This window comes from Metarhizium album, assembly GCF_000804445.1.
Source record: "Metarhizium album ARSEF 1941 chromosome Unknown scaffold_50, whole genome shotgun sequence".
Lineage (NCBI taxonomy): Eukaryota > Fungi > Ascomycota > Sordariomycetes > Hypocreales > Clavicipitaceae > Metarhizium > Metarhizium album.
The window spans coordinates 1-13,777 of NW_024467624.1; the positions used below are offsets into that span (position 1 = coordinate 1).

Consider the following 13,777-nt stretch of genomic DNA (forward strand, 5'->3'; position numbering starts at 1 on the left):
CCCTAACCCTAACCCTAACCCTAACCCTAACCCTAACCCTAATAACCTATAAGTTCTTACAGCTGTTTTACTAGGCTACCCTAGAACAGCAAATAGAATAGGCATCAATCGATCAGGTGCTGGAGAATATAGATATTCTCTTTAAGCAGTTTAAGGATGCCAAGGTAAGGACCAACAGTGTAATCAATTACTAGGAGTTTCGCTAATAGTAAAGCAGGTTAAATACGTAGACAACGCGCACATAGTTAATTCCGTGCATATAGGCTGGTGGGTTCTCTCGAAGTATTACAAGGAGAGCGACAAAAATCCTATATATACCACGGCATTATTGCTCCACCCAGAAAAGCGCCGGAGGTACCTTGATCGCTACTAGGCTGAGGAATGGCAGCAGACAGCTATTGATGGCGCACAGCGCCTTTAGGCGAAATACAAGGACCGGCCGCTCTCGTTGGAGTTGGCTTGTTTAGGTAACGAACAACGGGAAGCAACTCCATACAAGCGAATCAAGCAATCAATGAGCGTCTTGGATACACCTAGCGATGAGAATAAATTCGAAAAACTCGTCAATTCTCCGCCGAGACATATAATGACAAAAACGCCGCTTGAATAGTGGTGCCGAGAAGAACAGAGGATGGAGTACCCACGCTTGCACCAAGTAGCAGTAGACGTGCTCAGTGTGCCGGCGATGTCAGACGACCCAGAACGGGTATTCTCTTGCACAAGGCGGACCATCTCTTGGGACAGGGCACGGCTCTCGCCCGGCACTGTTGAGGGGCTGCAATGCCTAGGTGATTGGGTAAAGAATGACTTGATCCGCAAACTCTACGTCGCTGTGGACGACGAAATCATTAATGTTACTGGCAGCGATAGTGTAGCCGACCCTTCAGGACTATATTTATAATAATTCATAAGCCTAACAAGACATAAAATATAACAGTAGAACAGTAAATACATAAGAATATGTTAAAATTATGTATTTATTTATTACTGAGATGTCTAAACAGGAATTTTGCTTGATATAACATAATGCGACACACAGGACACTCATGCCTAATTAGGCGGCAAACGGGCGCTCTGTTTTATTATTGGTCCGGTTGTGGGGCGTAATAAGTCTATAGTGGGGAACAATGTATGCATGCACCTCGGATCCTGCCAAACAATCAAAACCTCCCTCCCTCACGACATCGTTCACGGTCGCTTCGATATGGCCGACAAGGCGGCAATTGATAACTGCCATAAGGCGCAGTCCCACGATTTATTGGACAGCTCCGGTAGTACACCTCCCGATCGTCTAATTGACTTGCCTTTAACCCCTCCCGCCACGATTGAACCACACCTGCCGTCCATCGACGCCTCTGGCCCGGTTCTTCGTTTGCTTGAATCACGCAGCGATCGAGCAAAGACTGTCGACTCTGGGGGTTGGGTTGAAGTTTCTCTCGATCAGGAGCAATACGTCTCACTGCGCGGAAGCATCGAGCGGTCGTTTAAGCGATTTGATTACGACCCAAATCACAGTCTCCTTATTCTCCGTATGCCTTCGCCTATTCACGACTTCTTTGCGAATATCCTAGCCGACGACGTGCAAAACCAGCTTAAAGACATTGCCAAAGAGAGAGATGAAGCAGGCACCTTCGCGTCGAGAATAAAGAGCGGAGGGTCGTCTACTATTCTTTTGTCAGAAGGGGATTCTGAATTCTTTAAAAATATACGTCGTGAGCCTGACGCACAGTTTCGTCACCCTGATGCCTATTATCCTGGTGTTGTAGTAGAGGTATCCTACTCGCAGAAAGGCAAGAGTCTACAAAAACTTGCCCAGGACTACATTCTCTACTCTAATGGAGATATTAAAGCTGTTATTGGCGTTGACATTAACTACAAAGGGAAACAATGCACTGTTTCTGTATGGCGTCCAGAATATACAAGGTCGGAAGATGGGAATAGTGACGAACTAGGATTTACAGCAGTCTTGTCACAAGAGGTACGTAGAAAAATATCTATAGAGCAGGACCAGGCTGACCAAGCAGACATTTCGCTCATTCGACGGATCCTTATGTAATGCAGAAAAGTGCCTCACTCTTAACCTTAGCGACTTCGCGACCGATGCACTAGCTATTGATTATGGGACAGCATCAATATCTATTACTTTCAGCAAACTCTTTGATATGATTCAACAAGCCGAGGAAATGGAACCAGACAGAGGATTTAATACGGCGGGAAGCGCTATGAAGTCAAAAAGAGTAACGAGGAAGCGCAGACGATTATCCAGCCCAGAAGATCGGTTGCGTTCAGACGATGAACGCACGTATATCAACATGGAAAAGGCTGCCGAGGCCAGAGCTAGTGAGGACGACGAGGATTTCAAAGGTCCAATGACCAAGCGGAGAGTGAGGAAGTTTTCACCTAAATAGTAACAGGAATCGTCCTGCTTCAAGACAAAAGCATATAACCTAGTAAACAGCACTAGAACACTACTTACTTTAGTCCTCAATACATTGCCTAGGAATTGCCGCTGCATTGATAGTACATGTGATAGATACTCTATGATTCAATCCCCGCCCGCCATTCGAGCCGGTCTGTGGGTAAAGCAAACCCTGATATGGCAACTGAGTCATGATTCGAGTTAAATAGCCTGCGGGGGCCATCCTCCCACCTAGTAATCGGAGACCATGAGTCTATGACCTACTTAGGCTTGTTCAACAGTGGTGTACTTGATCAACTCAGAGCATGGCCTGGTAGCATCAAGCTGCTCGCTGAAATTGGGAAGCTGTAAGTCATAAAAGTTTCTCTGCTAGGGCTCAGATAAGGGTACGTATTGAAAGTCAACAGACGGAGATTCTCAGGGGTCATGACCGAATATCAGGGCACCAAATTTGCAAGGCTTAGGCAGGTTCCACAGAGAGGAACACCAATCATCAAAACAGCATGTTCCGGGCTTCCAGCTTCCAACCACACAAACGATAACCTCAAACTCTCACCCCTGTGCAGGTTCCCCATTAATGTCGTAGTGATTCTAATATTTCGGTGCCACAGATTCAAAGCCTGGACGTTCGACGCGTCGGATTTGCTGTGTTGCCAGTTGCTGGAAATAACCCAAACGTGAGAACTAGCATCCTTCTTTAGAGAAAAGCTAGTGAGGATGACCGGATGTAGACGAGCTCTTTAGAAAAGCTGAGCCGGTTGCCATGATGCTGATCCTTCGGATTGCGACCTCATCACAATTAAACTCGACGCTGACTTGCCTGGCGCGTATCATTGTGCCCACTCTGCGACAGCTGTCTAGCATTTCACTAGCATTTAAATACGCAAACACTGGGCGGGAGCTACTAATAACTAGTAACGAGCGCATGACTTATCCACCTATCTGGCCTACGGCCCAACCTCTGGCTTGACATGGGCGGAGACATTTCGGAAATAACTAGCCAGTGTAATATCCACTTCGCCCAAACTTTCCGTTTGCTATAATGTTCTCGAACTAGAGCCACCACTTCAGGACGGCAGAACCTTGCCGTCAAGCTTAACCTAAGCAAGGCTGGAGTCTAGTCAATATTTATCTTAGTCGTAAATCATGCCGTCAAGAGTCAAGACCAGCCTCCTACTTGCAATGTAGTTGTTATTCGTGTTTATCTCCTTAGTCACTAGAACGAAATTTGAGAAGGCGACGAAAGATTGGAGCCTGAGAGCATGCTGGACGTGGGCATTTTTTGGAATCGAATTGAAATCTCCCCAGACATTGGGTGTATGCAGCCTGTCCGAGATGGGGCATTTTTCTAATCGTAGTCGTCACACAAATCAAAGCTGCGCTAAACTGCGCCAGTTTACATTTACAATCATGTAAACTCTATTCCATTGGAGGCGCTTGGCCGAAAAATCGACGATATCTATCCACACGGAATGTAAACTTCGCAAAGGACAGTAATGTCATGGATTTCCACTCTAACGAGGCCTAAGAAAGCAGTCCCAGCAGTCTTTCGGTCGTTGATTTTAGTGGCAACAAGAAGACGTCTACATTAGGTTTGGGAAAGGGAATTGCTACACGGGCATGACACTTTGGCTACACGGGCATGACTCTTACACGGGCATGACTTTTACCACTTCTGATTGGTCGCATTGTCTCTGTTAACGACGCTGGATTCTGCCACCTCAGCCGCAAGTACCTGGGCCATTTTAACCTTGCTTCTGTGTAAATTACTTCATTTCGGCTAAGCTACTACGCAGCAACCCAGTGGTCGCGCAGTCGGGGCGACCCCCTCGAGCTTGCTTTCTTCATTTTCGTAGCTTTTAATAAACCATAATACGGCACCCTATGCTGTAGAGATAGCGACCAATTCTTTCACTACAATCTTGTTCTCTTCTCAAGACGTCAATGTCTTTGCCTCGCACACCTCCTCGCAGGTCGCGGAGCCCTAGTCCCAGTGATCAATCACAAAGAGGAAAGCGACACAAATCCAGTCGGCGACGCAGATCTAGTCCTTCCACAGTTGAAGACCGACCACAATCCGCGAGTAGCTCTGCTACGAGTATCGGTCAGTTCTACGGCCTCGGGGACGAAAATGCACTCGATAACCTGTTCGCCTCTTTCCCGCAAACACTTTCAAGTCTCCCACACCCCCATGGTTCACAGGGCCGCCATGAGCCTGCATGGGGCCTTCGATCTGACTATGAGATATATCTTCAAAATGACTTCTTCCGTGGAAAAAGATGGAGCCAGCGAGTCAGAGCGCTTATACCAGGCCCAGAATTTGATCCATTCGCCTCTGAACCTCCCGAATCACCCCCATCCGCCCAGCATCTCCCAACAAGGACAAGAGCCGAGTTCGAGTCCGCAATGCGCATAGTACGAGAGGTTACCGGCGAAGGTCGAAGGCTAACTGTAGACCTTGCTCGATCATACGAACGTGTACAAGCTTGGCGAGAGAGATGGGGATGGTCACCATTAAGTTTCGAAGCATATGACTCTCCTCCACCGTACTCTCCACCTCGTAGGTCACCCACACAACCTCCTCGAATATCACCGACGCCCGAAAATATTAGTTCCTCGCCTATGCGACAGTCTCTATCTCCCGCCCCGGAGCCAATTCCGAACCCAATAATCCCTGGCGACCCAGCGCCCTCGGCCGAAGTTCTTTTTAAAACAACCAACGCATTTGCAAAGGAGAACGGATTTGGTATTATTCGGCGGAATAAATATTCCTATAAGGGACGGTTGATTAGGTACTCCATTCAATGCGACCGGTTTGGACAATCTCGGGCCTCGGGGGGTTCTGGTCTTCGAACCCGAAGGTCTCGGAAGTGTGATTGCAAATGGATGATAATTGCTGAAGCCCTAGAGGAAGGCAAGTGGCTTCTTCGACAACATAGAGACCCGAAACATCACCAGCATAACCATGAACGGAGTATTACGCCATCTGCGCATGTTTCCCACCGCCGCCTTACTACACCAGTTAAAGCAACCATCGAGTCAGCAAGCCGTCGCGCGGGTATTCGAGCCAGTGATGTAGCTGCTATGGTTGAGGAGCAATTCCCCGATACAACACTCCTGCGGAAGGATATCTATAATGCCCGTTCGTTCATTAACCGAGAGAAGCTAAATGGCTATACACCTACTGCGGCATTGATCAAACTCTTTGATGAGAAGAAGATCCCATACATCGCGAAATGGGCCGATGATGATCCAGATAGACTGCTTGGTCTTGTCTGGACCTTTCCGTACTGTCTACAGATGTGGAAGCGCTTCCCCGAGGTTATTAGCTTTGATAACACATATAACACTAATCGCTTCAAGCTTCCTTTATTCCAGGCTACTGGCCAAACCTGTCTTGGAACTGTGTTCAATGCTGCATTTGGCTTAATAGATAACGAGAGGAGGGAGGGGTTCCAATTCCTTGCAGAGAGTGTTCGCAAGCTCATTACAAAACACTCACTCAGGGAACCAGATGTCATCATCACAGACTTCGACAAGGCTATGAAAGCTGCCGTTAATGATCAGTTTCCAAATGCACAGCAACAGCTTTGTATTCATCATATCCTTTCAAACGTTTTGCTTAAATCGAAGACTAGGTGGACGGGCCAACGTGAGGACAGTACTACTAGCCCTAGCGCTAGTGACAGTGAAGACATTCCCTCACAGGCGGATGGCGGGTTGAGCACTACAGATAAGCATCTGATCGAAGATCGGTCGAGTAGTGATAAGATTCCTCATACTTACCAAGGCGTTGTTTTAATGTGGAAAAAGGTTCTCTATGCCGAGACTGAGGAAGCGTTTGAGCAGGCATGGAGAGATCTTTGTAAAGAGTTCGACGACCAACGAGCGATCTTACAATACCTCTACTCGACTTATATGCCTGTTAGTGCTCAATGGGCACGTTGCTTTATCCGTCGTTATCGTAACTTCGGAATCCGAGTTACGTCCGGCACAGAAGCAAGCAACAATAATATCAAAAGCTATCTATTAAATGGCATGAGCCACCTCTACCGACTCGTCGAGGCAATGCAGGATATGATACATGACCAAGAACGTGCCTTTAAGGATGCCTGTGGACAGGATGATGTCCTGACTGCTCCACAATACCTAGGTTCGATGGGAAACTATCTTGGTGAACTACGAACAACCATGTCATCGAAAGGACTTGGGTTAATCAACAAGCAATACTGTATTGCTCGCAAATTTCTGCCGACGGGGAAGAATCCCTTCCCCGACTCTATTGGACTTTGCGACGACGACTGTACGGTCTCTATTGAGCTGGGAATCCCATGCTATCATAAAGTCTACGCAAAGCTAGATTCTGACACACGTTTCACTAAATGGGAGGTCCACCCACGCTGGCGACTACGGGAATCGGCATCTCAAGATCCATACCGACGAATTCTTGACCCGAAAGTTGCCACTGCACTACGTGGAAGGCCAAAGAATACAGCGCAGGTTATCCCAGAAAGCCTAGCTATTACATCAAGTAGCCGATCTGATAATCAACCAAGTGGGCGACGAGGTCGACCGCCAGGAAGTCTCAATAAGCCAACTCTTGCTAGGAGAGTGCATAAAGCTACTCGAGAAACCATCACACAAACTGGTGGCCAAATTGGCATCTCAGCCCAGCAAGGGCCAGGTAGACCTTCTAAAGTCCTAAATGCTGGGAATACGACAGGCGTGCGGTACAGTGGACGGAGGACGCAACGAAACATTCGCAGGACAAGGAGTCAATGGGAACTGGCTAAGAGTGATGACGAAGATCCAGATTGTATCGTTGTGAGGCAATAAATTAAGTAGACCACATCACGTCTTTTGCCAGTATTTGACAGTTACTGGCTAACAGTACAAGGACGGTAGTTTAATCCGAAATGCAGGCTTGCAAGATAGCAGAAGACCAATCGCGCCCACAACGATAAGTGACTGCAATTCATGGTGATGTAGGAGCTTGTTAGTGAAGTTGGCTACACCGCCTTTCCGAGGAAGTATCTGTGGGGCCAAGAAAGTATGCGACCAATCAGAAGTGGTAAAAGTCATGCCCGTGTAAGAGTCATGCCCGTGTAGCCAAAGTGTCATGCCCGTGTAGCAATTCCCGACGTAACAGGTACTTTTCCGACGTTGATGCCCATCACGAAAACGGCTCAGTCAAACTTCTTTGCGCGTGGTTGGGTAAGGATGGCTACCGTCAAGGCTACTCGACGGGCATCCGAATTCATTTCCCGGAGTTTTCCAAGGGATTTTCCGGCAATGGAAATAGCCTGGATTAGTAGGTTCATCCAGCCTCATGCCAATCCAATGTGTGGCAACTAACGAGGCTCGCTCCTTAGCTACTGCAGATCCAACAGCTCAGCCCTTGCCTTCTACAACAATCAGGCACCGGTTTACTTTAGTGGGGACAACAGAAAAGAGCATAATGCCAAGAATAAAGAGAAGAAGAAGTATGGAAAGAAGCACGGAAAGCGCATTGAAAGAAGATCTTTCATGGCATCCCAGTCTGTTACAACCAACCATGCTGGCCACTCTGCTAGGTTTTTGTGCGAGAGTCCGACTTCCCACGGGCCAAGTCTAACTTCGCTTTCTGAACGCGTCTTCTGTTACATGCCTGAAAGGACACTTTTCCAATTCTGCGAGGATATTAAAACTGGTCATTGCTGGGATCACAATGCGACTCGCTTCGATACTAAAGGCCATGCTGCTCTCCACGCTCGGGCTGCTGAATTGTCCGAGATCCAGTTTGCGGAGCCTATTGTTTGGGGTTAAATCGAGTTCTTAGGGAAGATTGCAGCAGTTTCTTTTTTCGTTTTTCTATTTCTTTTCTCTTTTTTTCTTTCTCTTCTTTTTTCTCTTTCTTTTTCTTCTCTTTTCTTCTCTTTCTCTTCTCTTTTTCTTTTCTTTTTCTTTTTCTTTTCTTTTTATTCTCTTTTCCTTTTCTCTCCTTTTTCTTTTTCTATTTTCCTATTTTTTCTTTTTTTTTATTAAATTAGTAGCTGTCAAGTTATCTAACTGCTCGCACTACTTTGCTTTACATTTAGTTTAAAGCGCTAGGCGCTTGGGAAAGTCCGCTTAGTCGAAGTGTAGTGACTTCTCTGCTTCTTCAGTTCACAAAAATGTATTTAAAGAGCAATCATTTTGGAAAGGATTGTTCAGCTACGACTGTAGTGGACTCTCTACCTCTTCACTCTACACAAGATAGGCAGTGGGCAACCCGATTGTAGTTACCAGTGGTAGAAGAGTTTCGTAGTCAAATAGAAGCACTGTAAATTGTTAAAACATAAAATTGCTTTGATCGAGAGTTGTGTACGTCGCCTGATGTCCCGGGGATGGCTAAAATGCCACCGCAGCCGTGGAGCGTGTACTATGATTTGTTAGTACATGTCACGCAGATGTCGGTGACGCAGAGGGCTCTACTCACGAGAGTTAGGGCAAAGGGCGGCTGCATCAATAGAAGCCTGTGACCACAAGTTCTTTTGGAAAATCAGGGACCTTCGATGCCGAGATGTGTTATGTGCTGAATCGAGATAAAGCGCTCAAAAACCTCAGACGAGCCCTTGTCACAGTTGGATGACCCTTTGTCCCTCTAGACGGCTATTGTTAAAACAAAATATAGTTGGTAAGAACGATTTCGCTCCATGGTAGTTGGAAATGGCTCGCAACCAACGCCACCGGGGCCATGTCCACCCCGAAAGGAAAGCAGTCAATGGCAACATGATGACTAGTTCACATTCTCATGAAGGCGCCGTCGGTGACTAGAAAGTTACTCAAACAGTATCTAACATAAATCAGCCTTTTCGCCGGAAGCGGAACCGGACCAGGATGCCCAATGCAGAACATGCTTGCTGTATGGCAGGCGCCCAGATCTTCAAACGCCGTTGTGAGATCTTTTTCCGACGAAGGTTGAACCAAAATGTGCCACTAGTCACAACATAGCATCAGACGTATAGCTGTGTCCCTGGTGATCATGGTAAACTCGCTACTCCGTATCGAAGTAAGAGGGATCTGAGGGAGTTGCTTTAAACGCATAGCGGACGATATGCCGAGACGAGCATAGCTCAGCCCTGCGCCTTGTCTCCCAAGCTGAGAATGATGACTTGAACATTAAATCCTAAACGTGTGACTCAAAAGTACAACATGCCGTGATGTTCTTTCACATAGTAAATTAATCAGCATTTAGGCCTGCATTATGTATATATTACTAATCCCCTTTCCGTCTTAAGCTGAGTATTAATAAGTGAATGGAGAAGGAACCTGGCCGGTGGCATAGGCCTCTGCCATTGGCCCGAATGGTGACATAGAGGCCTCAAAGCATATAAAAGCACCGGACAGGACGGTTGCGACAGCCAGAGACGTTTGTGCCCATTTCTGTCGCTGGGCATCGAAGCCAGGGCCGTCATTATACGAGTCATGCAGCCAGAACATGCCAGCTCTATTAAAAGAAGTTCCATTAGCAGATAATCACATGCTACCTGACTAGACGTAAGCAGTGTGGGACGGACAAGACCTAGAAAGAAATATAACACGAGTTGTGCAGGACTTACATGCCGTACTTAAATCACGCGGCGAAAAGTGATGCGGTGATTCCGATTAAGTAGTTGAAAATAGGGACGCCCACGGCTAGGAGAAAAGCCAAGCCATTTGCGAAGAAAACGAGCGTAACCCAGACTCCCCAACCCAGCAATATGTGGCTTTGTAAATGCCTGGAGTGCCGAAAGATTCTAACGAACATGACCTTGCCAGCGGTATGAGTATAAAGAGATTCGGCAAGAAGAAGATTCGGCAAGACGATGCCCCAAGACACTTTTTGCCAGTAGGCAGACAAAGAAGAAAACGAAGGCGATTTCGCCGTACTTCCAATATAGCCGTACGTAACCCCTGCAAAGAGAACGTAGAAAATCGTGGCAAAGGACTGCAGGGTGTAAGCCGCACGCATAGCGTGGTGTTGTTCCTTCATCTCGGATACAAGCACAAAAAACCTGCAGCGGTTCAACGTTAATGCTGGAACAGGTCCTGACCATGCCATCTGAGAGAACTCACATGAAATGTCCTGCAAACGCAAAGACAGGGTTGGTAATGGAAATAAATGCCGCGTAGAAGCCTGACGGCACAGCCATTTGGATTATTCTATTCGGATCGGGTGAGATGCCTGCTGCAGCCATGCCGACGATTCCAGCGATCAAAATGCTTAACACGCTGGCGGTGGAGATCCAACTCAGTCCGTGTAATGTTCTTGGTAATGAACACAGAAGCATGGGAATCGCAAAGACGCCAGTATATAACATGAGGCACAGTTTGTTGTCGCTCAACGAGGCGAGGGCAATCTGGCCAGCGAGAAGCTGACCCCCAGATGCAAAGATTGAGAAGCAGCATGTCCCAAGGCCATGATCTCACGCCCGAGCGGCCCAAACATGATGTAGCCAGCGTCACCCATGGTATGGACCTCGGGATGGCGCAGTTTGAACTCGACTAACAGCCACGATGTGTACGTCGCGAACACACCGAGGAATATAATGATAATCAGCCCGGGCACCATGCCCACCACGGCGAGAAATGACGGCAGAGACAGCATGCCATTGGACACAATCTCGGTGATCATAAGAAGTGCGACCAACGGCCACGAGAGTCTCTTATATTTGATGTCATGCTGGTCCTCTTGCCCGAATACGTCGGCCGTGTGGGCGCCAGATGGTTCGCAACCCGGCTTTTCGGACCTAAGCGTGCATTGTTTGTCAGTCGCAGATGCGATCATTGTGGTGTTTGGTGAAGAGATGCGCGCGTCATGTGATGGTGGCGAGACTTGCTGGGCAGCACGAAGGGGAACACCACAGATAAATATTGTATAGCGCAATGGTTATTCTCGGCTTCCGCCACCAAGCAGTGTTAAAACGCACAAGTGGAACGATGCAACAACAATTTAACTACGACGGTGCCAATGCAAGGGGGGATGGTCAAGCTTCTGGCAATTTTCCGACTAGATGTGCGCAGCAGGCACAAAGCAGCTCCACTATGGCGGTGCCATGTAACAGCAAACAAGTCTAATTGGCGATGGCCTGTTAGAGGCGCTATGAAAACGAGTGACGGTGACAAGTCAACCTGGTGTCGATGCCTTGGTTTTAAGCTTGGATGAGGAAGCTTGCCAACCAACGTGGCCTCTCTAGAACACAGTTGGAAGATAAAGCTGCAATAAAACCAGTGTAACGATGCAACCAAAGTTGCGAACAGAGAGAGCATCCTGGACTTGGCGTATCCCACGTATACATTACTAATGGATGTCACACGAATGTTAGCGACACGAGAGTTATATATAGTCAGGAGACTTAGGGCAAAAGACTGCTAAGCCTCTGGTCACGTGGACAATTCATACCACAGTGTGTTGTATGCGAATCGAGCCAAAGTGTTCCAAGCTCTGTTCTTGTACTACTGCAAACGAGCTCCTGTCACATTGGAGGGAGCTTTCTACGATCCAAAGTCACTAACATAGGTCAGTGAGTGTCCCCCAGGCACATTGTAACATGGCTGACCATAAACATAGCCTGGTTTATTTGACGTTCTTCCGTGGTCAGACGATACTTTAGCTCCACCATGCATTCTCCGATGCCTACAAAGAGAAATAACTGTATGACATGACGTCCGCCGATTTGTGTCTTGCAAAAACAGCCCCCCTGCTTCGGAGCTGGCGCTGCATTGATGGGGTCGGTTGGTCTCGGAATCACTATATCCCCATTTTCGGGAGTCAACTGAGTCTCATTCTACCCTAGCTATCTAAGTCATATGTACGTACTACTAACATCTACGCCTAGGAGCTATGTCCCGGCAACTCTCCTCAGATAGATGACAACATTCTCTCCATTAACCCGAGTTTTCGCAATAATGCGGTCATTTGATAGTATCTCGCCCCAAAAGTCGTAACCCGCCCAGCCGCCGGACCCCATGCGCCTTGATAGTCTAAACCTGGTATGGCTATAGTCCGGTTTATCCAGCTGAATAGCTCCCCAGGTTGCCGCAGGACTGTTTAGTGTTCCAAACGCACTTTTTGTCCATCGCCACATGAACGTGACCGTTGCACCTGTGAATAAGCCTTCAGGCATGAACATTCGGAATTTTTCGCCTTTCCAGCTGAAACTGGGCTCCTTGATCACGCCCTCGAATACTGCGCCATGGAAGTGGTGCAATCCCTTAGCCATACCTTCGAATACTCTTTCTTCAAGCTGACCAGGGGAAGACTCGGAAATAATTATGTGTCCACTTTCCTTGTCGAGCTCTTGCTCGATTTTGAGCTTATTGTCCGATGGATCCTTGTTCCACATTTCAAGTGTCTTTTCCGACAGTGATTCTGACATGCTGTGAATAACAGTGACCACGACTGGTTCGACGGTCCCCGAGACGAGAACCACATCGCGTGTAGTGCCTTCGATCAGCTTGACCACAGACTCCCAATAGCGTACCCAGTCGCGCTGACTATACGTAACGGCAGCTCTCTGAAGGGAGTATAAAGTGCCAATTCCTGGTATATATTGAACTACCGAGTAGGCCAGGCCTTCCAGCTCATGAAACCACGTCTTCTCTCCGCGGCTTTGAATGGCCATGGCTTGTGGTTGCGATGATTTATTTGCAGTAAAGTTGTGTGCTGCTTTAACAGTGAATCCTTTTGCGACAGCAATCAAAGAAAGTGTCTTGATAAAGCATACTTGTGGTAGCATTTTCTTTTGGATAAGAATTGGTGAATGTGATGGTGTCTATCCAGGAAAAATAATTAGGTTGAAAAATTTTTTTTTGAAGCTGTTAGTTCCGATAGCTGCGTTAGATACCCGTTATATACCTGTTAGACCTTAAACTAGGGACAATGCAATAAGTTTCAGGGCTAGAGACGGGGCATTAGTGCCTATGTAATTATTACATAATAAGAATAAGGGATTATAGTCAATAATAGAAAGGTGCTTAATATATAGTAGCAATTACCTAAGCGAAGACGTATTTTCTTATTATTGCTATAACTCGAGAAAGAGGGGTTAGGAGTTATTAATATATTGTGTGGCTGCTGATGCACACACATTATGTATAACCTCTTCGGTCGAGAGTCTTGAAACTCAACTAAGGACCCTTCACAGCTAAAGTTCACAAACTATATAATTTCAGGCGCAGATATCCTGCCCTTATTACAGCAGCTATAACGTATTTGTAAATTACCAGGGTACACTAGTTATGTGGACATAGAGGCCTTGGAGCCTGAGTTCCTCGGAATAAACCGTGGACCTTTAAGACTCTACGGCTGTAAATTGAATCCTAAGGACGTTATTCCGGGTCCCGCTTTTGTAGCCC

General features: G+C 47.1%; 4 protein-coding genes across 4 annotated transcripts; 2 read left to right on the forward strand and 2 right to left on the reverse strand.

Annotated features, from left to right (window-relative positions):
- Nucleotides 1-1,204: 1,204 nt before the first annotated feature.
- MAM_08297 (uncharacterized protein) lies at nucleotides 1,205-2,408 on the forward strand (the record flags this gene model as incomplete). Its single annotated transcript, XM_040827095.1, has 2 exons — nucleotides 1,205-1,978; nucleotides 2,025-2,408. The coding sequence occupies 2 exons, from the start codon at nucleotides 1,205-1,207 to the stop codon at nucleotides 2,406-2,408; spliced, it is 1,158 nt and encodes a 385-aa protein (XP_040674884.1).
- Nucleotides 2,409-5,503: 3,095 nt separating this feature from the next.
- MAM_08298 (uncharacterized protein) lies at nucleotides 5,504-7,124 on the forward strand (the record flags this gene model as incomplete). Its single annotated transcript, XM_040827096.1, has 2 exons — nucleotides 5,504-6,722; nucleotides 6,955-7,124. The coding sequence occupies 2 exons, from the start codon at nucleotides 5,504-5,506 to the stop codon at nucleotides 7,122-7,124; spliced, it is 1,389 nt and encodes a 462-aa protein (XP_040674885.1).
- Nucleotides 7,125-10,760: 3,636 nt separating this feature from the next.
- Nucleotides 10,761-11,207, reverse strand: MAM_08299 (amino acid transporter; the record flags this gene model as incomplete). The annotated part of the gene is made up of 1 exon (XM_040827097.1): nucleotides 10,761-11,207. One exon carries the CDS (start codon nucleotides 11,205-11,207, stop codon nucleotides 10,761-10,763), a length of 447 nt encoding a protein of 148 aa, XP_040674886.1.
- Nucleotides 11,208-12,261: 1,054 nt separating this feature from the next.
- Nucleotides 12,262-13,044, reverse strand: MAM_08300 (uncharacterized protein; the record flags this gene model as incomplete). Its single annotated transcript, XM_040827098.1, has 1 exon — nucleotides 12,262-13,044. The coding sequence occupies one exon, from the start codon at nucleotides 13,042-13,044 to the stop codon at nucleotides 12,262-12,264; it is 783 nt and encodes a 260-aa protein (XP_040674887.1).
- Nucleotides 13,045-13,777: the final 733 nt, after the last annotated feature.